The following is a 27,932-nucleotide window of genomic DNA, read 5'->3' as shown; positions in this document are numbered from 1 at the left end:
AAATAAAAGTATTATTATTATTACTATTTTCAGGTGATTATACACTAATGAATACATAGGCTACTTATGACTATTATATTCTGTCAGTTAATCCCTTTAAATAACTTACACACTGGATCTTTACAGAGCTGAGCTTCTTTACTGAATGCTATTTAATTCTAAAGCTGGACTTCCTGTTGAATTTAGTCCAAACTGGAGGACATGGGAAGGTCAGTACTTTAAAGGGCTGGAAAGGATATAGTCAACGGGGAGACAAGGTGAGGATGAAGGGCATCAAAGTGGCATGGAAGGACAGAATGACAAGGGGCCAGGGGAGAGGGACTTAATGATCGATATTTCATGGATGACAGCTGGGCCCAATCCCTACACTTCCTGCCCTCGCTCTCTCCCTCTCTGAGGACCTTGAGGGCTTTCCTCAACTGTTTCTACCTTCCGCCGTTTTCCACCAAACTACACTATTAAGTCATTCAGGGAAAAATCGAAATTGAAATTTGTCATCCCATCTGTCTCCCTTGAATTGTGTTTACACTGCAGCTTATTCAACTGTGGTTACGCAGGCTTTGATAGAAAATGAAAACCGACGTGCTCTGAAATGGATGTCACTGATGATGGCCTTCTGCAGGAAATTCAGCATTTGTCAATTTGTTTTTTTTCTTCCACCAAATGGGATGTTTTTTTATAAAGAGATTTCTGCCGTTCAGGGACAGATTGGCTTTCCCCTTATTTGTTCAATTTGCTGTTTTCTGGCCACAGCACCAGTTGCTGAGCACAACTGACATTGTAAACGTTCAAAATGAAATCCACTACCATTACCGTTATTCTCTGGGTAGTGGAGTCATTGCCAGTGTGAGAGAAGCAGCAGCAGCAGCAGCAGCATTATGTCTGAAATGATTTGGGAAGTGACATAGAGCAGGTTGTAAATTGGCTCTGGATGGGCCAAATGCCTGGTAAAATGAGATTTCCATTCCTTCCCAAATCATATGGTTAGCTTGTAAAGACAGTCAACCTGAGGAATGGAAGCCTACCATACACTGACATAAATCCTGGGTGATTGCACTGTACAAATGCCAGTGTTCAGTGGCAGCAGGCCTTTCAGTGACTTTTTGCGGCTGTGTGTGCTGAGTGTGTGTGAGCATGTGTCTAAACTATACTTAAAACACACATCTGGCGTGTGTATTTCTGCTGGCCTAAAGCTGGCGACATATTAGTTCAGCAAAATGTAGTGTTCTGAAGAAAACACAAATCTTGTGGTGAGGAGAAAGGCTTGGTCGAGCTAAAATTAAACTCCGGACTCTGTCATTACAGGACCAGAAGATGGCCGCACTGCGTTGTTTGTGTTATTTCAGTGGTTTCAAATCTTTTTCACTTGTAACCTCTTGAAATGAAGCTGTCTACGTGTGACCCCAGAATACACGATGCATATGTCACCGAATGGAGGCCAGTTAGACCAAAAATCATTTTTCCTCCTCAGATAGCTCTTTATTCCACCACGGAAGTTATGTTTTCAGTATCGTTCGTTTGTCTGTTTGTTAGCAGGAAAACAGAAAAACTACTGGCCCGATTTTCATGAAACCTGATGGAAGAGTACAGCATGGCCCAAGGAAGAACCCATTACGTTTTGGACCAAATCTCAGTCAATGGGCGGATGCAGAAATTTTATTTTTCACTTTTCTTAACATTGCAAGATTGGCAATTTGGCCTTGGTAGTGGTCTGTGCTCTTCAAGTGCCCTAGTTTTATTTGAAAGCAATTTAAAGTTGTAAACTTGAAGATTTCAGCCGTGATTTGATTTGGCAACACCAGTGGTTACCATGGCAACACTAACACTAAGCAGTTTAATACTAAAGCTTCCAGAATCATAGAAGGAGAAAACCCTCCTTGAGCTGCTGTTTTGTCAGAATTACAGCAAATGTGGTGTATCTGTTTACAGTGCAGCCAAACAAATTTTCACTGTTTTAATACAAAAAGTCAAATGATAATCTGTGCTTGAGTGCTTAAATTGATAATCTTAGTAAGGACTTGATGCCTGCTGCCTGTTGCTCTAATATAACTCTTAATTAAAACTAATTTACAGTCAAAACAGAGAGAGAAAGTTATTAATTCACAATACCCTGTGTTTTGCCCGGTGAATGCTTTTAATGTGAAGCAGCATCTGTAGGAGATGTTGGGTTGCATTAGCAGTAAATAGAAACAAGTTCCTGTTTCAGCGTCACAATAATGCCTATATCAAGCTGGACTCAACAGGTGTGTTGGTTTAGCAAAGCTATTCTGACAGCTTCAAAATAGAAATAGAAAGTTGGGCAAGGGTTGGATCAGTGAACATACCATGGACCGATAAATCACAGTTTAAACCTATTCTAGACTGCAGAGGATTCAAAGAAAAATGGGTTACTGAAACATTTAGGAGCCCTACTGCACCGTGGTTCAATGATGATCTAAGGTTAAGATTGTGATTCTGGTTAATAAAAACTCTGATTCATGAATAAAGCTGTAGTCACTATAAACAGCAACATTGCCTATTTTGGTTGAAAACAAATGAAATACATTGTAAGTGAACATTTAAAGTTTAGTATTAATATTTCGCCGGAACATTTTCTCATTATGCCAACAGAAAATGTAATTTGGTTGGTGATATAGATAACCTCATATTTTCTGGCCCTTAAGGTTATTACCCTTAAAGGAGAATCAGTAGGATTTGTCCGAGCTGCTCTCAAATGCACCAGAAAGATAGTTTGTAGTGACTTATTCCCAGGACGTCAAATATTGATGTTTTGGGTTGGTAAAGCATCCAGAGAACAGCAAAATAATGAGAAATACAGGCAGAGGGCAGAGTCTCTGCAGATACAGCCACAACCATACACTTCTAGTGAGTCGTAAGTGATGATTCAAAGGGATTATGTTTATATTAGTCTATACATTGTTTTTTAGTGAGGGTTTTCATATTGTGACTTTAAGATTTTTATGAAATCATACCAGGTTTTCTAATATTATCTATATACAGCACAACACAATTTTATCTCATTGATAACAGCTACACAATTTACTATTCAGTCTCTCTACACTGATTCAGAGCTGCATTAAGGTAAAAACTTTAAATTCCTATTTAACTGTTGTTCAGAAGGATCTTTTACTCTTTCAGTTATCAGTCTGGTTGAACCACTGAGCAGCGTTTTGTTCTCCACGTAGGGAGCATTACTTTTTTTGTGCAAACCCTTCATACAAAATAACACCTATTTCTAAAGAGGACTCTCTACAACCTAAAGGCACAATTGACCATTCAGAGACATAAAGTAGTCCTCTCAGCCATCTCATTGTACCAAATCAAGCTTTTGTGGCAGGCAAGTCGAAAACTTTTGAACAGCTGTGTAGGGGGGAGCTGCTTTAAACATAACGCTTAACAGTTTTAACACACACATTTTCTCTTGCTACATAAATGTCATCATGACATCTTCATATCAGCATGTGGTCAGTGTAGCACTAAACATCCCCGAGAAATATGGACCAGGATTCATCCACTCTGCACTGAATAGCACCTGAAAAACCCATTAACACAAATGCAATAAAAGTTCAGATTCAGGGGTATATTTCTCAAAATCCACACAGTTGTCTGCAGGTATCTGTTTTTCATCAGTGAGCATCCTTTTCACTTGGCATGCAAGTCTGTAATGTATGTCTGTAAGGAAAGACGAAGCATGTGTGCAACCAGCGGCCCATTTATAACACATTATTCTATTACGCAGAGCAACCTATTGGCCAGTATATCTCATGCTTTTGGGGTATGCTCTGTGTTCAGTTAAATCCAGATTAGGGTTGTATAGTAGCTTTACAACTTCCACCAGTCAAATTCACTAACTAGGTGTAATCAATTTGCTGCCAACAAGAATGGACACAAATGTAGTAAGTCTAGTAGGTTTTCATTATATCATTATTTTTAATTCTTTATCTGATCACATCCTTGGTAGGAAATCAATGTAAAGAAAGGCCTTTATTTGACAGGACAGCTCTAGATAGGCAAGGGAGGAATAATGCAACAAAGGGACACAAGCTGGAACTGAACTCGTGGAAAAAGTTGTTTAGAACAGCAGACGTGCACGGATTGCCTGACAAAACTGAATATACAGGTAAAATAGTGACAGTGAAGTGAGAAGTGAAATTATTTTCTGCATTCCTACCTTGTTTCTCATCTCATAGCATCACAAATTTATCTTGTGACTCACCCCTTGTGAATTTGGACCCCACTGTATTAGTGTATGCTTCTGTGTTTTGCTGACCAGAGGTGCTGTTCTGACCAGGAATTTATGTGCTCATTTATGTGTTTTCATTGGCGTGAATGTGAATGGCTGCATGATAGTGCGGTTGCATTTCCATCTCTTTGAGCAGGAAGCACTCTGTGTGTGTGTGTGTGTGTGTGTGTGTGTGTGTGTGTGTGTGTGTGTGTGTGTGTGTGAGGTTTGTCTGTAGTCGTATCAGTCAGTCTGTGGTGAGCTAAAGAAAAACCTGCTGCGGTAAAAAAGGAAAAAAAAAAAAGATACGGGTTGTCTCCCCTGACAGACCTGCATTAAAGGCTTACAACCGGGATGTGATCCATGTTCTATTTTCTGTCCTCACCTACCAGTTGCCCTTTGAAATCGAGGTGCTTTTTTCACTCCCACGCACCATATGCATATATAAGCAGACACATACACATGTGCGCATTGGTGTATCTCTGTTGAACAAATTCCTCCTTATAAAAAATAATGTCTACACGCAGCTATCGGAGTATTTTTCCATTAGCTCGACCACCTCTGAACCTTAATGACCATAAACTTAATCAAGTGCTCTCTCTTTTACAAGGCCATTTTCATAAAATGGATAACAGCACATTCTTCTCCACCTTAATAAAACCACACTCTCCACGTGGGTTGAGGGACTGACACGGTTAATAAGATGTTTACCTCAAGCTGAACGCCCTGCAACGCAACCAGCCTCCCAACCGCGCTCACATTCCAAACCCAGCATAATTACAAGCCGGGTTGATTAATTATGTCTCAACAATATGCTGCACTCCAACGCCACAAGGGCTAATTAACAGAATGAACAAGATGGGTAGGAGCAGTTATTAGGAGGTTCCAGCTCACACTCTGAATTTGGCGAAGCTGTTTACAGTCGCAGAAAACGGGGACAGAAAATGCGCGGACCGGGCTGTATCACACAGAGATGATAGGTAACACACAGCTCTGAGCATATAGAGTGGAGAAGCCTACTGAGGACACTGATACAGCAAGTGCTCCGCTCTGCGTTCAGGGAGCCTGGCTGTGCACCTGACAACACGCAGCAGAAACGGCATGTAGTGAAATCCATCTGCCTTATTAACTGGTCCTGCTCGCAATACATCCTAACCTCCAACTTGTCTTATCTCTGCAGCTTTGGCCGGGAGGCATTCCTATCGCACAACTCAGATCGGATCGGCCTATAAACAATCTGACCTTGACAAGGCAGGGATGATATACGATCTGACCCTGGGATAAGGAAGATGGAGCACATTCCAGGAGAGGGTTCAATTAGTGGAGTGTCCCTGACATCTGAGATTAAAGCAGTGGTCTTTGCAGAATAATAATGCAGGAAAAAAAAACAGATTTCCAAGCTTTTCTTCCTTCTGCGTGTTCTGTATTACACTGATTGTATGAATACGATTATTCTGTCAACCTGTTTTGTCACCACCCTTTGACGTCTCATAATGAAACAAAAGGTAACATTTAGCAGCTATATGAAGTGCTGCCGGAAAGCCTTTTTAATACGTGGTTAATGTTCCAAAGCAGTCACAGTTACTTGGGTAGGTTTAGGATAATACCATGTTTGTAGTTTCAGTAAGTAGTCCTACGTTATGTTATGTACGTTATGTTATGTACGTCAAGTGACGTCACTGAAGCAGCTTGCAACGTGAAAGTCTTGTGATGCAAGTCACGCAACGATGCACGCAAGACTCCCTCCACTGAAAATCATGTTTTTAACCTCGTTAACATGTCCATGTGTTTTTTCATGTGCTACAAGACATTAACCTGACACGGCAGATGGTTTGCTACACAGAACAATCTGGGAAGCCGTCCATAGAAACCGTTTGGAAAAGGGCGTGCGCTTTTCTGGCAGGTGACTGGATGAACCATCTGTCACGTCTAACACGAGCTAACTTCAGCCAATCACATCAACTCACAGAGTTGGAGCTGAAGCGAAGAGAAAACATCTTTTCTATCAAAGCCTTTGATTTCGTTCTTTGCTCTTCATTCAATAAAGAAACATTCTCAAGTTCTGATATAACTGATGCTATCACAGTATCTATGCTAACCTCCTCAGGAGCCACCATTGTTCATTTGAGACAAGTCATTTCCATGGATGCTTCGTGCCGTCGCCGCACCTAAAACCATGTCTGTAGCTGCCAGTAGTCCCCTGGAGGACGCTGATTGGCTCGTACCACCTCTGGAGCCGACACAAACGGATAGCTTGAAGCCTGGCAAGATGCATTTATCGTGGGATCTCGCTCTCTGCCTCGCAAGGTAAACAAGACATATCAGGAGCGAAATAAGCAGTAAACACCATATCTGAGCTTTTTTCTTTTTACTTTGAAACTGCAGTAAGCAAGGGCAGTGTCAAAAAAACAGATTCAGTCAGGCTGGGTATATGACATCATAAAACTACGGACCCAGTCCCACTAATCAAGGGGGTGGCACTAGCCAGGTGCAGTTACTTGGGGGTAGAGGTGTGAAGAGGGCGCAGACTATTGACATACATTGCTACCAGTTCCACGGTGGAGGAGTCGCTCCCAAAAAGAGGAGCAACTTCAATTGTGTGGAAGTGGTTTGGTTACAGAAGATTAGATACAATATAAGATGCAGTAAACCACCATAATATGTAGGAACAGCAAAAAGGAGAAATACAGCAAACTTATTTCACCCCATCACGTAGAGGCACCTGTTTGAGTACGAGGAGAGCCAAAAAAACGTCGAGGAGAGCTCAACGGCTATGTACACCAGTATTTTGTCATCTTGTCAAGAATATTGTTATCACAGAATACCCTGAAATATCATGATACTACTTTAGGGACATATACTGTTACTTTCTCCCACTTTATACCTTGCCAAAAGCCTGATGCATCTCATACAGCAGATGGGTTTACATTTCAGTCTCTGAGGGTCGGTGACTAAACACTGGTATTTGACCAGTTGGGAATGAGAATCATCTGATACTATATACTAATACATGGATATCTGATGATTTTTTCATCCCTGATACAATACATGAACTTTGCGTATGAGCCGATACCAGGATTGGATAGATGGTGGATGATGTATATTGCAATACCACTGACCCTCTCCCATCATAACACTGTGACTGAGAAGCCTTATGTATTTAAGGTAGTGTAGGTGTAGTTTTTTTTTATGCCGTTCCTTTATGCTCCACCTTGTTAATAATGACATATTTCTTCACAAGCACAGAAAAAGTGCATGAGTATACATGATCGCTACACACAGTGACCCATCGGGGTTATAGCTTTTAAAGGTTGCACGCTGTGTGATGTCCGCAAGCCTTCTAATGAACGCCTTGATCATGAAAATTCCCACCACCTCTAGAATATGAATATCGCCTGTACTGGCCAACGCTTCAACAACAGAAGAAGATTCAAGCTTCTTTTAATCACCAGGGAGGGTATTACAGAACCATCATGAATGCAAAATCCCATTAAGGCGATGGGGGTTGCCATTACAATAAAGTCATTTAATAAATCTGATGAAATCCATGTACAGTTTGCCATCCGGATCCGCCTCCCCGGAGAGCCTTTTCCAGGCATCTGTGATAATGACAGCACTTTATTTGGGGTCACTGGAGTCACCGTCATTTTTTTTTTTTTTCATCAAAAAAAATAACTAGAGAGTTGTAATTAATTGCTGCAATGAACTTGGGCAGCCTTGTTTGTTTCTTTGGGACTCATTAATACATGGAGCACTTAGTAGGATGTGAAAGCAGGTAATGTCTACTCTTTCCTTAGCTATTAGCTGCTATATCTTGAATGCAAGAGAGACATCAAAGACAAAGAGGAGCCTGAACAAAGCATTTTTATTTGGACTGCATCAATAAGATGCAGCCCTGTGGTGCATTTGCTTTTAATATCAAGCTAAGGTGTTAGACAGGCGTCTCAAAATAGCTTTAAAGTAAATAGAAATCCCCTACCGCTCTTTGAAATAAGGGTTCTAAAAGGGTTCCTCTTGAAGGGCTATGGTTCTACCCAGAACCATTTGCTGCTGAACTCTGAGTTAAGGGTTCTTTGTAGGAGTGGAGTTCTATTAAGAACCCTTTTCATCCAAGGAACCCTTTCTGGAGGAAATAGTTCTTCAAGGATTGTTGAAATCCTTTCATCAAGGGTTCTTTGCACTAATTTTAAAGGGTTCTCTGGAGAACCCCCTTGGTGGATTCTGAATAAAACCCTTAAAGGTTCCTCAGTAGAACCCCCTGGGCGGGTTCTGGAAAAAAAAAATCTTGAAAGATAAGGTCTTTTCTGTAGATCTCCCTGGGTGGGTTCTTGTTAGCACCTGTAGATGGTGAAAATATTCTGGATAAAACCCCCAGAGAGAGTTCTGGGTGGAACCACTGCACCATAGAAGGGTTCCCCCCTTGGAGCCTCTCACAGGGGGTTATGGGTGAGACATTTAAGGGATGGTTCTAGGTAAAAGCCTTTATGCTGTGTTAATGATAAAACCCTCTGTTTCAAAGGGGAACCTTCATAAGGAACAAAAAATGTTTTTTTTTCTATTGGGACAGGTTGAAGAACCCTTGATGGTTCTAGTTAGCCCCTTTATTGCTAAGAGTGTAATTTAAAAGCAGTTCTTGGCAGAACTCCCTTGGTAGGTTCTAGAAAAAAACCCTTGGAATATTAAAGGATTCTTGGTAGAATGTTCTCGATAACCTATAGCAAGGTTCTCAACAGATCCCCTTGGATGGTCAGATTCTGGCCGGAACCTAGGAGAAACCATTGCACTATAGAAGGATTCTCCATTAGAACCTCTCATAGGGGATTCTGGATGAAACGTTTCACAGATTTTTCTAGGGTCATCCCTTTATGTAGGATTCTGGGTAGAACTCTCTGAAAAGGTTCCAAGTTGAACTTTTATAAAAGACTAAAAAATCTGAAAATAATCATCACAGATAAGACTTGGAAAATAAAATATACATCTGTGGGGATCTATTTTTCAATTGACAAGATTGTGACAAGATTAATTAATTGATTAAGAAATGACTAAAAACGATTAAATTAAAAAATATATATCAAAGTTCTCTGATTTAAGCTTCTTAAATGTGGATATTTTCTGGATTCTTTGCTCCTCTCTGACAGTAAACTGAATATTTTTGAGTTGCGGACAAAACAGAAAATTGTGAAGAATCTTGATTAAAGTTCAAGATGACACCTTCAAATGTCCTAACATTTTTTTTGGACCAAACAACTAATCTGTTAATTTAGAAAATAATCATTAGTTGCGACCCTTAAACACTGTATTAGGCTAAACAGTTTCACCGTATATTGAGCTAATCCAAAAGTATTGTTAAGAAAAATCATGATACATTACTTTGATATTTTGATTACATAGACACATACACATTATTTTTTTATATCTTTAAAGTAACCTTCCTAACTCTGACTTAAAGATTTTGCTGTTATACCTCATATTCTGCACTCAAACCCAGTGTGACAGCTGAACTACTGGCAACATTATTTAATATTCTGGGATGGTGGCGGAGTAATGTGCAACCCGCAGCCCATCTGTCCAGTGGGAGAAACAGATCGTCTGCCAAAAGATCTCAACGTGTGCTCAAGGTTTCTCCAAAGCTCACAGAGTTTGGAGGAATAATTATAAAAGGTCCATGAATGCATCAGCCGTACTGTTACACGCTATATGAACGCGACTAAAAACACGCCACCTCTCCAGCCTACCTGTCACACAATGATACACAGATCCGATCGTTGCAGGTGGCGGCAGCAGCAGCAGGTTCATCCAGTTCTCGGCTCTCCAGTCCGCCTGAAGCGGAATCACTACCTTTGCGCACTGAACTGTTGAGCGTCCTGCTCTCTAGCAGCTCAGTCCGCCGGCGACAGCAGCTGTAGAGGCTCAAAACACCAACTCCTGAGCCCTACGATACGCTTAAGTTACCAGGCTGGCATAGCGCAAACATGCGCACCGTCCGGGCGCGTCCGTAAAAATAATCCGAGGCGGAGAGTGTCCCGCCGCCCCCTCGCGTCTGTCCTCCAAAATTTCCCAGATCTCTCTCTCTCATTCGCCGGTTCTCCTTTATTATTCTCCAGCAGGGCACGGTGGACCGCACATCATCACTCCCTGCTGTACTAAACCAGGCTGTCAAACAGGCTAAATGCTGGTAGTCTCATGATAATCCAGTGGCGAATTGAAGTGCCCCTGTTGCACTTACACCCTGAGTTTATCTTATACTGACCTTCTGGCGTTATTTTATCTCTGTGTAATCGTTACAGTGCAACAAAAGGTCCTCGAGTTTTGCTGTTTTTTTGTCTGATCGTGATGCTGCTTCAACACTTGTGATTCCAATCTTTAACATCTAAGTGACAAAGGTGCGCTGCTGCTGCTGAGCGCCGTGCAAACAATACATCAGCAGTTCAGCCTGCAAAAAAGGTGGGAAAACGTACTTTACATAAATATATTCCTTATTTTACAGACGCAACCTGGTTTAGCATATGCCAGGGGGCAATTAAACGTTTATTTTTATGAGCATGAGCTTGCAATGGTGATTAATGCCTTTAGACAAGAGAAGAACCATATGAGCCAAATTTGAAATGATCTATAAATCTAAATACAGAATGTGACCTATAATCTGGTCAGAAACCTCGGTGTATCCGTTATTACTCTGATGCATCAACAATGAGCACAGCCTGCCTCCACACACAGACAGCAGCACGATCCGCGCTGCGCTCCGACTTCTCCCCGACACACAGCTCGCCCTTACCGGGTGGCGGTAGCACGCTCTTCCCCTCTCTGGTAATTTTCCTTTTCACACCTCGGCCGAGCATTTGCGAATCAATCCAGCGTGCGAGGAAGTGCGGGTCTCCCCTTCGGGATATGAATGATGAATGTGCGTGTTAAATTGTCCATTTTTCCATATCCACAACAGTCCACACACACGACCCGCCCCCGGGCGGTACTGATTGGTTCACGGGCTCCTCGACGTCTTCGGCGCACCGTAAAGAAAAACACACACATCTGGATGCGACCCTGCACAACTGGAGCGCTCTGAAAACACCGAATTACGCGCAGGAATTGAACAGGCGCGGAGAGGGGCGTCACATATCTCCAGGCCTTTTAAAATATAATGGTCTAGTGTTTATTTGTTGCTGAAGATAGCAATCTTGTCACCTCTGCGGAAAATATGGTTTCAAATACATCACTGTAAACACCGTCCCTCATACAGAATCATCATCACGGTGTTTGTGATGAAGAATTTGTATACGGGGCACCAGTCTGCGAGGGTTTTGCTCTTTTAGCAGTTAAATTATAGAAGAAAAGAGCTGTTGGGCAATAGTGATGATGGTATACTATGTATCGCATTATTACTACAAATTAAATCAAAATTAAGTAACAGGCTTCATTATTTTGGCAACAGACAAACACAAAGGAGCTCCACATGTTAAGAATCTGCATGTTGAGGCCCAGACAAGATGGTTAAAAATCAATGGTAGGTTGTTTTTAAATACACCTCTCGCATCTTTCTTTTCATTACACACTTTATATGTTGTGTTGGTGTGGCGAGAGTCTTGTGACTGTCTAATTGCTTCGCCTATTTTCACGTTTAGTTTGTTACAACGTGATCATGTCACAGGAAAAGCAGGCGAGCGCCTCATTTCCACAGTGGGATCGGCATTTGCGAGACTCTGGCGCCGCTCCGTGTTCGGAAAACAACACGTCCTCCTCCCTTAATTTCCGTCCTGATTTCACATCCTCGCGCTGAGGGAGAGTATCTTGTCTCTGGATCTGTCTCTTGGCTCCAGCGGAGCGCTGAACCGAACCAAGTGTGGAGAGAGACATGCTGGGCAAGCGAGACTAATCACTGAGCAACAGAGCAGAGGCTTTCTGAGGATTAGTGACAGCTGTCACAGCCTGGATGTGGTTTCACTGTGATGTTACAGGAAAAGAAACGGGGGAAAAAAAGAGTGATTATGACTCAAAATGACATAAGTGTTAAAAAAAAATATCCTAATAAAATAAATAAATCGTATTAAACCCCGACGATATCAATGGATGTTTGGCATCTTTACTAGAAATAAATTACTTAAATGGTTATTAAAACAGTAAACGATTATTTTCTCAATTCTCTTGACTAATTACTTAGTCTATTAGGCTAATTGAAAAAAAAAAAAGATACGATTCGCCATGACACGTAAAAAAAACTCCATCTGTTAAGGAAGACCTTGTTTGAAACTCCTGAAAAAAACAGTTGGTAGACTTTGAGTTAAGATTTTAATATTAATTTACAAAAAGAGATTTAATTACAATGTTATTAAAACTTTATTGGCAAGTTCAGAGGACAGTAACATTTTAGCCTATTAAAAAGCATATCTCATAGCTCTACACTACAATCGATCTACAATATATAAAAAAAACAAAAATAAAGAAAAAATAGGAATTAAGAAAACATTGATAAGATGTGTCCTAACTTTTGACTGGTACTATATGTTATTTTATTTATTTATTTTTAATAATAACAATAATACAATGAAAGTTTACTGTCAGTGACCATTTTGGACAATAAAGTTCACTGTTAAACTGTAATAAAATATCCTACTTCCATTACATATCTTTGTCACAGGTGTTTGATAAGAACAATATCAGAAGTTTTGTACTCTCCAGACCCACAAGCACCTCTCACCACTCTTTAAAGCATGAGTATGTCAGTTTGTTGGGTAATTTTGTGGAATGCATTGGCCGCAGAAATCAAAGTAAAAGTATTAGACAGTTTAAAAAGATGTACAAAGAAATTACACTTTAATTCTTAAAATGTAAAGCATGTTAAGGGTAGTACTGTTATTACTGGTTTCCTCATTATATTTTTATTATATTTTAATACCGTGGTGTAATTGTGAGTTGATCGATGGGGAGGAGAGTGGATTCATGTAATAGATTACTGATAGATAGGGCTGGACAAGCAGGCTGCTTCTTCCTGCTACTTTTCAGCCATCAAATGTCAATTTATGTTTCTCAGTCTGTTCATTATTTATTGTTTTTCCTCTGTTTTTTCCTGCATTTTTTAATGTTTGGAAATAAATAATATCCAATCAAATCACCCCATCAAATCAAACCATTCCCAAAGAAAATAACATATCAAGTAAATGGGAATTTATATTTAGCCTACATAGCAGAGGGAATGATTTTTTTTCTTTGCTGGTTGGGATGATGATGAGTATGCTCATATACAGTCATCGGTAGACCCAGGGTTAAGCAATAAAAAAGTGGAGGCTATTGTTACAAGTAAGATAGCGGTAGTTTTCAAATTTCCCATATTTATGAATGCAGCATCAGGCTCCTCCCAAACCAGAAGTAATAACAATTGAACGGGGGACTTTTTAACCCTCAGATTTGCCTGTCAGGCAATGCTTTCTTAAATGTCCTGCCACTCTCGCTGCAGTTTGTAAAACACCCAGCTGCAGTGAAGGGAATAGATCGCCTGACAGACTAAATTTGGGACTTTAAATTCCAATCCACACCGTGTAAAGTGGAAAGCGGGCGCATGATCAACGCTGCTGTGCTGCTGAACAAATATTAGCTGTCTTCATTCACGAAAGGTAACGGAATCAACAAACATGCGGGATTTAAACTTTTTCTTTAAAGTGTTGTGGGTGGTTTTATGCCAGGCTGTTGCTCGGTAAGCGTGGACTTTCACATCGGTATGCCTCACAAATATAATCTGTGATCAGTATCCGTCTTAACATAGCGAGAGCATAGCGATAAGATTTAATTAAATAACGTTTGAATAACTCCTAACAAACCCTTACGGAATAAGCGGAATGTTATGCAACGCACGTTTGGTAAATTCCCACTGACGTCAGAGACTGGTTACTCACGTGACGAAAACAAACGCGTTTATGTGATCGTGATTATGAGTGTAACTTTCCAGTTTTGCCTAATGCAGTGGTTCCCAACCTTTTTCCTGGGAGCCTCTTAACTTGTATGTATGAAAAGCTGAGCCTAGTCTAGAAATGGTATTAACTGCGCCTCGTTTTACATGGTTTTGTCTGGCAGACCCATTCATTGGATTAGGAAACTTAAATTAAGAAAAACAAGAAAAGAGAAGAAAAGAAAATAGGAAAAAAAACATGCGATTTTTTTATTTTTATGAATCAGTTAGCATTTTCAACTACTGGCGAAGGAGAATTCACAAAAATTGCAATCCTGCTTACAGACACCATGACACATTTTGAAATCTCAAAACATAATTTTGGTTGATAATACCACAATAGCATCTAATTTAATGCCATGAAAAGTTAAATAATCTATTTGTATATAAATATGCCATTTACCACAGCTGTAAGGTGATGAAAAAGCTTGAAAATGCACCTTGAAAATACTTGAAAAGTACATTTAGACTTTGGAAAGTCATAAGAACTCTGAAATTGTGATTTTAGTTGGTGTGCTAATCTGATTTCAAAGACCTCAGAGCAAACAAAGTTCTGGAGACTGGTTTGGTCAGGTTTGGAATCTTAGACAAATGAAAAGGCACAGATTAGGCTTCTGTGTGTATACAGAGATGACCTTTGACCTCACTCCTATCTGTTCTGGCCCTAGCTGATTCTCCTGTAATAATCTACCAGAAAGAGTGGACATCTCTTGGGTTAATAGGAGGAATCATTGTTTTGTAACCCTACAGGCGTGTTAACTGCTCTCTACAAGCTTGTTTTTTCACACATCCGTCCACAGTGCAGCTGTTTCACATGTGTTTATGTGCAGGAACGTGTGACTGTGTGTATCATGTGTACTCACCCTTGTCTTCAGACACAGACGTGACTGCTGCTCTCTCCCATTTCTCTGCTCTTTGTTACCCATCAGTACTTGGGGTCAGGCGAACATATCCGGCATGCTGGCACCGCAGGCGGGCCGGGTCATGGCACTCGGAGAATGGGAGCAACGCTGGCAGGAGGAGAAGATTGGCTTCCATCAGCGTCAAGTACACAAGTAATTTTATTTAGCCCTTTGGATAAGGTAGTCATTCCTGGAGACTTGGTCGTGACCTTGATGTGGGTCATACAGATTTTATTTTGGTCTCCAAACAAATAAGACTATGAAGGAAATTCTGCAAGACTTATTGATAAGACCTATTGTGAATTGGGTTGTGACAGTTGGCCAAAGTTGTTAAAAAGGCCATCAGCACTATTCCACCCCTCTCTTTAGGAATGGTACTTGATACAGCATGATCAAGATAAATTTAATAAATGTAACGTTAATTTCAAAAACAATAAATCTTTAAGACCTGTTAAAATCATACATGTTAAGGCTTTAAAATTCAGATTATTGAATGTTAGACTTTTAAGACCCCATGGACAGCCTGATAGAGGTCTAGGGAACCTCTGGTGTTTTGCTGTTAAAAGTGTTTTTGTTTTTTTTGACAGGATGCTGGAGCAATATATTGATAAAGTTCTTGCCGGGCGGACAGGAGTTCGTTTCCTCTTCCCTCTCTGTGGGAAAGCTGTTGATATGAAATGGTATGGATTGGTGTTCTGTATCCAAAAACGACGATCACATTTAGTTTTTACATTTTCAGTTCTCATCTTCTCAGCGATGATCACAGCGTACTCTTAGAGTCCTTCTTTTTTTTTCCCAGGCTAGCAGACATGGGCCATTCAGTGGTCGGGGTGGAGATATCTGACAAGGCTATAAAAACTTTCTTTGAGGAGAGCAACCTGACCTACAGCGAGGAGCCCGTCCCTGCAATACCTGGAGCAAAACTTTACAAAGTAAGTGACCTATACATGTGTGTAAAAGGTGAGGGATCAACATGGTTACATCATGTATTAACACAGATATGGACAAAATTATTAATCCACGTTGTTTTTGTTCCACAGAGCTCTGAGAAAAATATCTCTCTGTATCAATGTGACCTGTACAGCTTCTCCAGGTAAGTAAAGTGAATACGTTTTTATCCTTTTGCAGATGTTAAATCACTTGTACAGGTTAATGTTTAACAGAAACTCTGTTTCTCCATTTCTTAGTTCCATTGAGGGTCAGTTTGGGGCAATTTGGGACAGAGGCTCTCTAGTGGCCATCAACCCCAGAGACAGAGAGAAGTAAGACGAGATCTGAGATTCTTTTTTTAAGACTAAACCTAGTAGACAAAGAAGTTTTATTTTATTACTCATTATTTTATTAGATATAACAGTTTGATAACATTTTAGAATAAACTGTACATTTTCTCCATAATGTCTTACTACATTCTCTCTCATTATGCCACAGGTACGCTGCTCTCATAATTTCTCTCATGGCCAAAGACTGCAAATACCTCGTGGACACTTTGTTGTACAATCCTGAATTACATGCAGGTAACTTGTTTATACTGTCTATAAAACATCAGAGATTAATACATACCCCTGATCCTAAAACAAGATAATATTCTTCTGTTTATTTTAATTTATTTTGCAAATTGAAATGTCTCTTTGTGGTGATGGTAAAAGATATTTTATGACACCGTTATTTGTCTTTCAGGTCCTCCCTTTTTTGTGCCTGATGAGCAAGTACAAAGTCTGTTTGGTGAGTGCTGTTAAGATTAATCATTGCTTGGTGTGTTTCTGTAATTAATTATAGAACATAGGTTTATAAATGAACCAAAATATGAACAGCACTGTGATATTTTTTAAATGGCTGAGATTGATTTGCAGTTTTTGAATGTGCATATTTTTCCCTCAGGGACCAGCTGTGATATAGAACTGCTGCAGTCAGTGGACGCCCTGACAGACAGACAAAGAGACTGGGGTCTGGACTACTTCACTGAAAATGTGCACCTCATCACTTTAAAGAGCAACTAAAAACTAACTTGTAAGTTCAGAGATTTTAGAAAAGCAGATTTGGGGCATTTTATTGCTAACACAGGATCCGGGTACTTTTTGCCTATGCCTGTTTAGGGTTAGACATCTTTTTGAAATGGTACCATTTTGGAGGGAAATTTAAGGTGTATTGAAATAAAATGTCAAAGGAATTTCTACAGACTTTTTAAACTCACGATTTTTCTCATGTAAAAGATTTGAATCCCTGACAAAATAAAATAAAAAACTTTTTTGTAACAAGATGTCTGTGGCTTTATTGAAACCAGTCTGGTAAGTGTTGTCTATCACTGGCTATATTAATGGTTACAAATAAGGACTTTTTATTACAGTAGTAATATAACTATTTTATAAAATATATTTACAACAAGATACACAGAAAACAGGATAATACCATTATTATATTTTCTTATTGTAATTATTATTAAGTATTGACATTGGGGCTGTAAGATTTTTACTACATGATTATCGTGACTAAAAGAATCCATGATAAGATTACTGAAACATCTGTTGAAAAAAAAAATAATGCTATCATTTAAACTCACCCTAAACTTTGTGTTTTGTCCCATTTTTGGCAAATTAATTACACTCAAAATACGAGTGAAAGGAGATTGAGAGAGAGTCACTGTAACTGATTTAGGAGCATATTGTATGTTTCAGAGGCATTTAATTATTTTCATAATATTATCATGTGTATTAACATTTCACTTTTTAAATATCACAGTTGTCGTCAATATTGGTATATTGCAACAAACCTAATTAAGATAGATAGCAATAATAAAAATGTAATCCACTTAAGTTTGTTATTGGTTTGAGAATATTTTTTGTATGGATTTTACATTTATTCAGCTTTGATGCTTTCATCCAAAACAGGAAAGTAGGAACTTTTTGCAGTAGAATCTACCAGAACTACTTAGAATCTGCAGGAACTTCTTTGTTTTTGACTAAAAAGGAAGCAGTTCCAGTTTACGAAAAGCATGCAAACATGTTAATGAACAAACTGCTCTAAAACTCCAGTATACAACAACAACAAAAGCCTAATAGAGTAATTTGTCATTTAGTTTATAGGAAGATGTTCATTAAAAACTCCTGACACATTATGGAAAGTATTATTTTCAAGCATCAAGCTGATAAAACAATGTTAAGTGTATGTTTTGAGCGGTAGAAGGGGATTTAAGTTTAGTTTTTCTTGTATGCAGATAGAATTTAAAACCGTCATGTCATCACGCGTGTTGCCAGGTTCTTCCCTATTGGCCGTTGCCTGGATACAATGCCCAACATTAGCAACCGGCAAGGAAGAAGGAGCACGACGTAACCGGTGAAAAGTTTTGCTCACAGAAATGCCGAAATATCCCGAGGAGCCGAAAAACGTAGGTGGATTTTAAAAGTTTCGAAGACGTTTTGTGCCAAATAAATAAATCCCCCGTTTGAATCACGCCTTTAACAATTCATACCGGTGTTCGTGCTGCAAGTTTAACTTCAGAAACCGTTTGAAATGTCCAAGTGTCTTACTTAGTAACGTTACAATTCACCCCACACATTTAGCTAAGTTAAAGCTAAAAGTGTGGTTGACTTTACCTTTCAGGTGTGTATTCAGCCTTCAGGCCGCTGGGTGTGGAGTGATGAAGCTCGAACTGTGGAGTTGGTTAGGTGAGAATATACGCTATAAACAGACCTCTTCATGGCAGCCATATTGATATGAAGCACCGTGGTAAACACAGGTGTTACCAATGACATTAATTCAGGCTCCGGTCCAGTTAGTGGAGCAGAGCAGAGAACACACACGATAGCAGCCCTCTGACTCTTTTAAATGTTAATTGTAGTTGACAAAAACTAAATCTAGGTGTGAAAAAGTTACATACAAGGAAAATTAACTGAAAAAATATTGTGTACTCTCATGTAAATAAATAAATACAAGATCAGCGTGTCAGTTTGGTCAAATTTGTCAACACAGCAAGCATGTTTATTGAGTGTTTTGTCGTGTTTGTATTGTAATACCTATTCCAAACCTCTAAATCTTGCCACAGACAAATACCCCTCATACTGTAATAAAGACAAACTAAAACAAATATTTAAACTAATAAAACTAAATGTAAACTTTTTTTTTTTAAATAAAAAAAACTAAACTAAAATGAGTGAACAGACTGGAAACTAACTGAAACAGAGCTGAAGACAAAAATTAAATAAAAAAAATAATTAAAAAAAGAAGAAGATATACAAAACTTTAATAACTCTGACTCTGTTTGACCTTAAAGTAACACTGGCAATATCTGTGTTTTGCCTGGTATTTCATATCAAAATGGCTCCTGCAAAAAAGGTTCTGACATACTGCACCTGCTAGCAGTGTTAAAATATAATATAGTAAACATCTTCCCTCTTATCTAGTTCTAGTCCGGCAGAGGAGGGTGTTTTGAGGAAAAGGAGGCAAAGCAATGTCAATTTCAACGATCTTCAGCAGAGAGCAGAGTGGTAAGTTAGGCCTGCGTCAACAAGCAGCTTTCATAAGCCTTCAAATATCTGTTCACGTTACTCAACTGTGTTTAGGATTATTAAAAGGCAGAGATGGCTGTGGTTAAAGGTGGATTTGTTCATTGATCATTGATGTGTCCTCAGGTTGGCTGAGACCTGTCGGTTGAACCATAGAGGGCGCCAAAGCCTCAGAAAGAGCCTGAGCCCTGCTCATCTGGATGCTTACAGGTCCTCAGTGATGAAGAAGCGAGGGGACAGCATCACCACGGATGATGTTAAACGCAAGTGTCAATATGTTGTTGAACTCATAACAATAATTCTGCGTGACTCAAGTCAGGTGCTTCTTTCATTCTCCTCTAAGAGCATTGGTAACTGCTGGACAAATTGGAGTTTGCTATATGTGAAATTAGGCATTGCCCAGATTTGCATTTGTGATTCCTTACTTTCAAAGCTGCACAATTAATCAAAATTGCAATAAAAGTGCTATATGGCCAAGTGCAATATCCAAATCAAAGTACCAGAACCAAATCACAATTTTTTTGAAAAAGATATTGTAGTGAATTGTAGTGACAAATATCTTTTTTTCCCCACACTAATAAATGTATTTGGACAAATTTGGACAAAATTACTCAGAAAAGTACGCCTTTATTTTCACATTTGAATTTTAATTTTAATTTTAAGTTGGCCTTAAATTTAAACCCCGATGTTGAAATGTGCACCATTTCCCAGAGAATGCTCTTCCAAAATTAAGTCTGATCCATGAATGATTGATCTTCATGTCAAATCATATCAAAATAAAACGCTCGTAGGTAATGTTGATAACATTTAACTAGATGATGACATATGTCTATATTTCGAGTGTGTGCTAGATGACGTTTGACAATGTTCTGATGAAGCTCTCTGTGTTGTAGAGGTGGCTGTCAGTTTGTTGCAGGAGAATTATTTGCTTCCCATTCCATTCTGCTTCTTGGCTGTATTGAAGTAAGGAATGCAAAGACTTCATGCCTACAAAGTTTTGCATTGTTGTATATTGTATGTCAAGAACAGCCACTCACTGATACTAATTGCTCATCTGTATCCAGAAGTAAAGAACTCGATGAAGTCCTGACTACCCTTCTCCTTTACCTGTCGTGTTTCTTTGAACACAAGTCTCTGGAGAATAAACCTAAACCTTCAATGACGTAAGTATGCTAAGAATGGAAAAGCGTGGTCTATTATACTATATGTTGCACTGATGCCGGTGATTATTGCTTTTATTATAATGTTGTGGTGTTTTAAACACAGTTACTATCTGTGTCTCTGCCTTTTCTTTTATTCTTTATTTTTTCAAATCCCCTTTTCTCTCTTCTCTGCCTTGTATTTCGCTGTCTTTTTAACCACCCTGCCAGTGTAGACATCATCACAGAGCACCAGATGATGGCAGAGGCTTTGGCCAAAATGGAAATAGCTCAAAAGAAGCTGGCTGTCAGCTACTTCAGTCTAATCATGGGCCTGGAGACAGAACGGCATCAACAAACATCATATCACAAGTGAGTATTTGCTCAGATTCAGAACAGGTGTTAGAGAGAAATATTTTCTCTCAGTTGTCTGGTTACCAGGATGCATCACTGGTCATATCTTTTCAGAATTCCCTCTGGGTACTGATGGATAGCAGTAGTGAATATCTTCTTGGCTCTGAGGAAGCCACTGAAAAACATTTAGCCAAGATTACACTTCTGCAGAAAACCCCACATTAGGGCAGGATTTTGATTATGCCTGTTAGTGTTGTGTGTCATCTTTCTTATTAACAAGATGGGACAAACAACTTCTGGTATTCACATAATAATCTTTGCTTTAAGAGTAACTGTACATCACACACTTCTCTCAATTAAACATCTTACATTAAAGCTGGGTTTAAGCTGGTATCATTGGGCAAAAGTTCCATAATAGCCTTTCAGGATAATATAATTTAAGTGGTCTGAGAGAAATCTGGACTTCTGCTCCTCCTCTTCTGAAAGTTTTCAGGCTTTAGAAACTTTACAGACTTTGGCAAATCACAAGTCAATAAAGTAGTTGAATGTTGAGCCTCAATCCCAAAAAGGAAAGTATTTGATGACCTGAAAATAAGACTCAACAATGAGCTATGTTTCTCCAGAATCACTTATCACACCTTTTAATGTTAAATGTTGTCCCTATATTAAATAGTCGGCACGAGGGTGAGTTGATGATGACTGAATTTTCATTTTTGGTGAACTATCCCTTTAAGTTGAAGCTAGGATGGTGCTTCGACAGTCTGAGTTTGTCAAATCAAATAGGTATCTTCCAAAAGTAAAAGCCTTTTTGTTGCCAAATGTCAACTTTGTGCTTCACCAGAACGCATCTCGATTCAGTGGAAGGACACTAAAGAAAGACCACAACTTTTACAGATACACACTGTATTTGAGTAATGAGGTCTCTTGAAGTATATTAGCCGGAGCTTAACTGTAGAACTACAACTGTAATTTCTATACCAAACAAGGATGTTTGTGGATTTTGTTCCCCATCGCTTGTAATGAAATCACATTAAGAATGGATCTCTTTAGAACCAGTGTGGACATGAGGAAGAACTACAGTGACCAAAAACTGTTTGAGTGTACATACATGCATATAAGTATTATTTCAAGACAGACTTAAAAACATTTGAACTTATCCTTTACTTCACTTCAGATACATCCCTTATGTAAGCACAGTCTAGACTAGATTCAGGCACTGTGAACCATTTAAATGAATCAAACTGTAAACAAGCACCGCATCTGAAATCACAAACTTTGCTCGAGTACATACCCAAAAGTAGAAGAGAGTTTTCAAAGAGTTTTCAGACACACTGTTCAGCAAAGATCGCATCACTTCCTGAGAGCCTCCTTGTCAGATTGAGACACGTATACCTCATGTACTACTGGTTTCAGACATACTGAAAACTCTCACATCCTGTTTTTGTGTAGTAAATAGCATCCTAATATGGAATTTCAGATGCAGCCAAGGTCTTAGGTTCCATTCTGCATTTTAGTTTTGGTGATTTTAAAGCTTTTAATATTAGATAAGTAGATTTTAATCAACTGTGGGCATGGTTGCATTTCAGGTCTGACTTTGAATGTTGTTCCAAGGTCTCTCATAGGAAAGTTTTGCTCTCAAGTTACATACTGATGAAATATAATAGATTGCACTTAATAAGATTTAACAAGCTGTACTTTGTACCAATTTAGACAAAAGCTAGAAATATGTATCTTTTAATGGTCTTTAATAATGGTCTAGTGAAAAACTTATTTTTGTTTTTTGTCTAATAATACAAAGTACAACTTGTGAAATCTTATTAGTGTAATGTAAATTAAAGTGCAGCCATATAATCTGCTATAAATATAGTCGTGCAGTCCACAGATTGTGAGCCTGAGTGTGAGATCTAGTGCAAAACGCTGGCCAGAACAACACAACAAGCTCTTGTGTCTTTTTCCAGGGGCCAGATGTCATCAAACAGTACAGAGTGGCTGTTACATGCGGTAGGTGCAGTAAGAATCCTACTTTGTGCTCGTAACTGACCTGAAATGTCTTTCCTTGCAAACCCAGCATGTTGAAACATTCGAAACTGTATTGCCTCATCTGCACCGAGAAAAAAAAATGAGCCTTCAGCTGTCAGAGTGAAGGCCAGTTCACCATCTGTGAATACAGACAGCAGTGAGCAGAGCGGAACAGACCGACATTGAGTGCTGGTTATGCCTGGTGGCCTTAATGAATTAGTTAGTGGTAGGAGATGTTGACTCAACACAGGTGCTTTGCTTTGACAGGCTCTCTTCAGTATTTAGCCAGGTGGGTGAACGAACGGGGAGAGAAATATCACGCTAACAGCGGCAGCTTATTGCCTGCTCTGTATGTGACCCTTCTTGGACAGAAATGGCTGTTGTGACCTCAGTCACAGAGGTGTACGTGACCGGCTAGGTTTTTAGTAAGAAAGAAGGGACGTTTAACGTTCATTCCATGAATCCATTAATTAAATGGATGAATGTCGAACTGTCGAATGAATTAAGCAAAGAATTTAGTCTAAAGAAGCCCAGGTGACACTTTTTCCCCCTCACCCTCTGTTTCTAGTGCTTGTACAGCTTCTTCTGTTATGTGGCCTGGGTGACGTTCGGCAGGAAGGACCTGAGGGACATCCAAGAGGAGGTGGGGCGTCTTCTGTACTCCGACACCTTCAACACGGCAATGAGGAACAGGACTGATGGTACTGTTAATGGTTCAGTGAAGACGGGAGCGGCTGACCTCAAGGAGACGGGATGTAACAGCACATTCAGGCACAGGTACGTTAAAGTGAAGTAAAGGTCATGATACCACTACTGTCTGTATGCATTTTTTAACAGCAGAAGAAGTTTTTACTGACGTTTTGCCTCTTCAGTTACTGTGTTTCACTGCTATTTAGTTTCATATCTCTGTGAACCTATCCTATACATTTTTGATTACCCATAAGAAGATGCTCGAACTGTGGAGGAAGAATCTCCGTATGGGAAATTAAAAGTGCATAAAAAGGTAATCTTTACAGGGATAGTTTGGATTGTTTGATGCAGGGTTGTATGAGGTTTTTTATCCATAATCAGTGTATTACCTACAGTAGATGCTGCCTCCACTAGCAGAGAGGAGCACCAGCACAAAAGCTAAATAATGAACTTCATTATTGATCAATGTTACTCTTATTTTACCAATTTATAGTTAGACCTATAAAATTAAATCTTCAAATCGCTTCTTTTGTCAAACTAAGAGCCCAGAACCCAAAGACTCCTCATTTACTATCATAAATATCAAAAACGCCACCAAATTCTTAGATTTAAGAAGCTAGAACAGAAAATGTTTGACATTTTTGCTGGGAAAATTACTGAAACCATTAATCAGTTTTAATTGATTTTTTCCAGTTTTCTTGACTAATCCATTAATCGACTAATCATTGCAGCTCTACAATTGCTTAACCATCAGTCCGTTTTTTCCAGTATCTACTTACTATGATATTTGACATGTCATAGTAAGTAGAGTAAATAACATGAGAGCTCTGGCAGTAAAGTTGTCTGTCTGATGGATATCCTGTCAGACCTCTAACTGGAACATGATTGATGCAGACAGATTCATAGCTTTGTCCGATAGCAGGGACAGTCTGACAGCTGCCTTTATGTTGCGTTGCTGTGTCTGACACAAGATTGGCAGTTGTGTAAGCTGTCAGAGGCCCGGTGCTCCTTCCTGCTGTCAGGTTGAGACCAAAGTATCAAAAGCTGGGCTTGACGCTTTCTCTCCTCCTGAGGGTGGATGTACATGACATGATTTGGGCGAGCTCCAACACGGTTTCCAGCTGTCTCGCAGACATTGAAAAGATAGTGATAAAAAAAAATCCATTCTATATTATACAGTATAGATATTTTTTGGATTTGTTCTTGAAAAAACACCTGAATCTTGAGAATTTGGCTTCCATAGAATAGGTCTTCCTTATGTGTTTGTTGTTTCAGTCAGTGTTATGTGTTTATCTACAAAACCATCCTGGGTATAATTCCTACTTACTTATCTTTTAAACTGATCTTCAACTCCAGAACCTAGTAGGCTAGAACAAGTTTAAAGCACTGGTGGAAACTCTGGATTCAGGTTGTCTGTGTGCAAATGCTTTATGTGAGCAGCTTTCAATGTTGTCAGTTTATGTGTTTGTCTGTTTATTTCTTTTACTGTAACTGTGTTGCTGCCATCTTGGCCAAGTCTCCCTTATAAAAGACATCCTTGATCTCAGTTAGACTAACCTGGTTAAATAAAGGCTAAAAAAAAAAAAGAAAATGGGTCCCCCCTCTGAGCTTTTTGTAAACACACCAGAACGATTGATTTTATTGTTTTGTCTCATTTCCAGGATGTCAGATACTGATGTTTTGGGTTGCTGAAGCATCCTGAGCACAGCAACATAATGAGAAATACAGACAGAGCGCAGGATCTCTGCACATGCATCCATCACCACACACTTAATAGTGGGTCATGAGTAATGGTTAAAAGGGAGCACATTTCTGAGTCTATACTTTGTCTTTTAGGAAAATGTTGCCTATTATACCTTTAAGGATAAGGTTGGAAACCACTGGTGTTTCAAGTTTGTTCTCTCATTTCCCCCATAAATTGTATTGTAGAGAATTTTTATAGAATAAATTAATCACATTTTTGTTGTCCTTTCTGCCTTTTTCTCCAGAACATCTCAGAGACGTCCGGCCTTCAGCAGTATAGTTAATCAGCGATCCCCACTGATGGTGTCTCTGCTGCCCTCCCCCAAAGAACGGTCACCTCACCTGTTCCTCGGCGGGCGGGCCAGGAGGCAGAGCTTGCCGCAGGCTGAGTACTGCAACACCAAGGCTCTGACGGAGGAGCTCAACCAGCAGCTGGCCAGTGTCAGGTGGTGTAAAATATTATAGACCCTGTTCAGACTTGGTGGTAACATGCATCCTGGAAGATCTGATCACAAGTGGACAGCTCTGACTATATGTTCCTTTTAGTTCAGCGCTACAGTAAACTCTATCAGCCTACATGAGTCTCATGTTTTATCTTCACTGGCAGCCTGGCAGGAGACATGCTCTGTGGCGCACGCTGGGATTTTATAACTTAATGATGATCAGGACGATGCTCACATTTACGTTCTCCGACTGTGTGAAGATCTGATGTGTTTTACATCACAGATGATGAAGAAAGACATTAATGATAGAATCAGAGAAAGCAAAATTGTCCGTCTGAGAGCATCACAGCATCTCTCTCCAGTCAGGTCTTTGCAGCAGCACATTGTGTTTTCACAAAGAGAGAAACAACCTAATGTTTTGCATTTAATGCTGAATTTTTAGAAATAGATGGCTTGCTGGGAAAAACACACAATGTTTTTTCCACTAAGAAAAAAAATAACATGATGGATACTGAATTTACAAGAAAGCCCAAATAATTGAGAATTTGTCATAGACAGCATTTCACAAAGTTTGTTAAGTTTCTCCTGACTCGATAACTCTCAAAATAGCACATTTTTTAAAGTCTGGGGTTACCACTGTGTTTACAAACACCGGCTGCAGGTAAAAGAGTGGATTCGTAATGTGCGATGTACTTTCAGGCCATCAGTTGTTCGTAGCCCAGAACACATTTGCATTGACGATACTGAAAAATGTGGTCACACGCTGTCCAGACCACCTGCGAACGTGGTCTGAGTGATCCATGCCAGGTTGGGTGGGATCTTGTCTGCCAGCAAGCAGATGATCTGTTGTTGTGACCCCTAACAGGAGCAGCCAAAGTACAAAGAAAAATGTCAGATTTTATATGCAATAAAAATCTTTATTGCAATATTACCAGATCTTAAATGAACTGAAAGAGTTGCATGATTCATAGACTAATACTTATAACATATGTAGAGATATTCTGTTTATTTTCTGTTTTTTTGTGCCAAGATACCATAGAAATAATGACTTGTGCTGTGCAAAACAAACACAAGTGAAACCACCTTGCCTCATCTTCTCTCTCTCTCTTAATTTATTTATTGAATCAGCTTTGGGATTCTTGGCAAGCCATTGAGACAGTTCTGCCACAGTACCTTGATACCTCATGGAGAAGAGAAAAACAACAGAGATGAGGATGACGACCATGAACCAGGGAGCGATGTTAATAACAACAGCGAGGATCATCCTGGCGCCCGTGTTCGAGGTAGCAGCTCGTCCTTCATGGGACCCAAGTGGACAGACGCCACCCACGCGAACTTTAGAAACTCAACAGCTACCACAGAGGCGGTGACCTCAGACACTGAATGATTTGCATGTGTATGTGTGAAAGTGTGCATTTTCATTGGCATAATCAGACACTGCATGTGCAAACGCATTCACACAGCCTACAGGGTCAGAGACGGAGAGAAAGTAGCAGCCGAGTTTTCATGTGTGGCTCATTTTCAGAAGTACCTCCCTGGACTGTTATCACACACACCGTATTTGTTGGGATTTTCTCCTGAATTTAAATCAGTGTCTTATTTGCCAGCTGGTGGTGCTGTTGAATAAAATATAATGAAATCCATAACAACTTTGAAGGTCTGCACTTTTCTATAGAAAAATATGCAGTCCACATATGAAAATGAAGGAAGTCCAGGACATTGCATGCATAATTCACACTGGATGACATGTATTATACAGTCTTCACACAGAGTTTATTTGTCATCCCATCAGTGTTCACCTTTTTGTAAAATTTATATCATTCAAGGCCCTTTAGACTACCACTGAGTCATTCTGTGCCCTTGTGCTGCCTCACAACAGGCGGACAATAACACGACCTGGTGCCACATTCACACACATGCACACACGCACTCTCACACACCGCTCTCTAGCCAGGATTGCTAGCAGAAGGGGCTTTGCCTTCGC

At 39.6% G+C, this 27,932-nt stretch overlaps 3 protein-coding genes across 6 annotated transcripts in view; 2 read left to right on the top strand and 1 right to left on the bottom strand.

Annotated features, from left to right (window-relative positions):
* Window positions 1-15,146, bottom strand: part of ext1c (exostoses (multiple) 1c) — a 130,367-nt gene extending 115,221 nt beyond the window's left edge. The window contains exon 1 of one of the 3 annotated variants that reach the window (XM_084739729.1): window positions 15,023-15,146. The gene's annotated coding sequence lies outside the window, so the exon portion shown is untranslated. Of the gene's footprint in view, window positions 1-9,957; window positions 10,743-10,997; window positions 11,246-15,022 lie in introns of those variants that run through there. The other 2 variants (XM_084739727.1, XM_084739728.1) reach the window with 2 other exon arrangements.
* LOC146313170 (putative thiopurine S-methyltransferase) lies at window positions 15,095-17,318 on the top strand. 2 transcript variants are annotated; one of them, XM_084739730.1, is made up of 8 exons: window positions 15,095-15,214; window positions 15,649-15,741; window positions 15,861-15,993; window positions 16,102-16,154; window positions 16,249-16,323; window positions 16,490-16,575; window positions 16,739-16,783; window positions 16,940-17,318. In XM_084739730.1, exons 1-8 carry the CDS (start codon window positions 15,117-15,119, stop codon window positions 17,056-17,058), a joined length of 702 nt encoding a protein of 233 aa, XP_084595856.1. In that variant the 5' UTR covers window positions 15,095-15,116; the 3' UTR covers window positions 17,059-17,318. The 2 variants fall into 2 exon arrangements, with proteins under 2 accessions (XP_084595856.1, XP_084595857.1); XM_084739731.1 differs by having other exon boundaries at window positions 15,861-16,154.
* A 1,095-nt stretch (window positions 17,319-18,413) lies between these two features.
* Window positions 18,414-27,597, top strand: ppp1r36 (protein phosphatase 1 regulatory subunit 36). The gene is made up of 11 exons (XM_084739449.1): window positions 18,414-18,443; window positions 18,659-18,723; window positions 19,459-19,542; window positions 19,687-19,823; window positions 20,454-20,523; window positions 20,625-20,723; window positions 20,931-21,071; window positions 23,012-23,054; window positions 23,641-23,849; window positions 25,751-25,951; window positions 27,077-27,597. Exons 1-11 carry the CDS (start codon window positions 18,414-18,416, stop codon window positions 27,333-27,335), a joined length of 1,338 nt encoding a protein of 445 aa, XP_084595575.1. The 3' UTR covers window positions 27,336-27,597.
* Window positions 27,598-27,932: the final 335 nt, after the last annotated feature.

The sequence above is a fragment of the Lutjanus erythropterus genome, chromosome 16 (genome assembly GCF_056507025.1).
Source record: "Lutjanus erythropterus isolate fLutEry1 chromosome 16, fLutEry1.hap2, whole genome shotgun sequence".
Classification (NCBI taxonomy): Eukaryota; Metazoa; Chordata; class Actinopteri; order Lutjaniformes; family Lutjanidae; genus Lutjanus; species Lutjanus erythropterus.
This window is presented reverse-complemented; position numbering and strand designations above follow the sequence as displayed.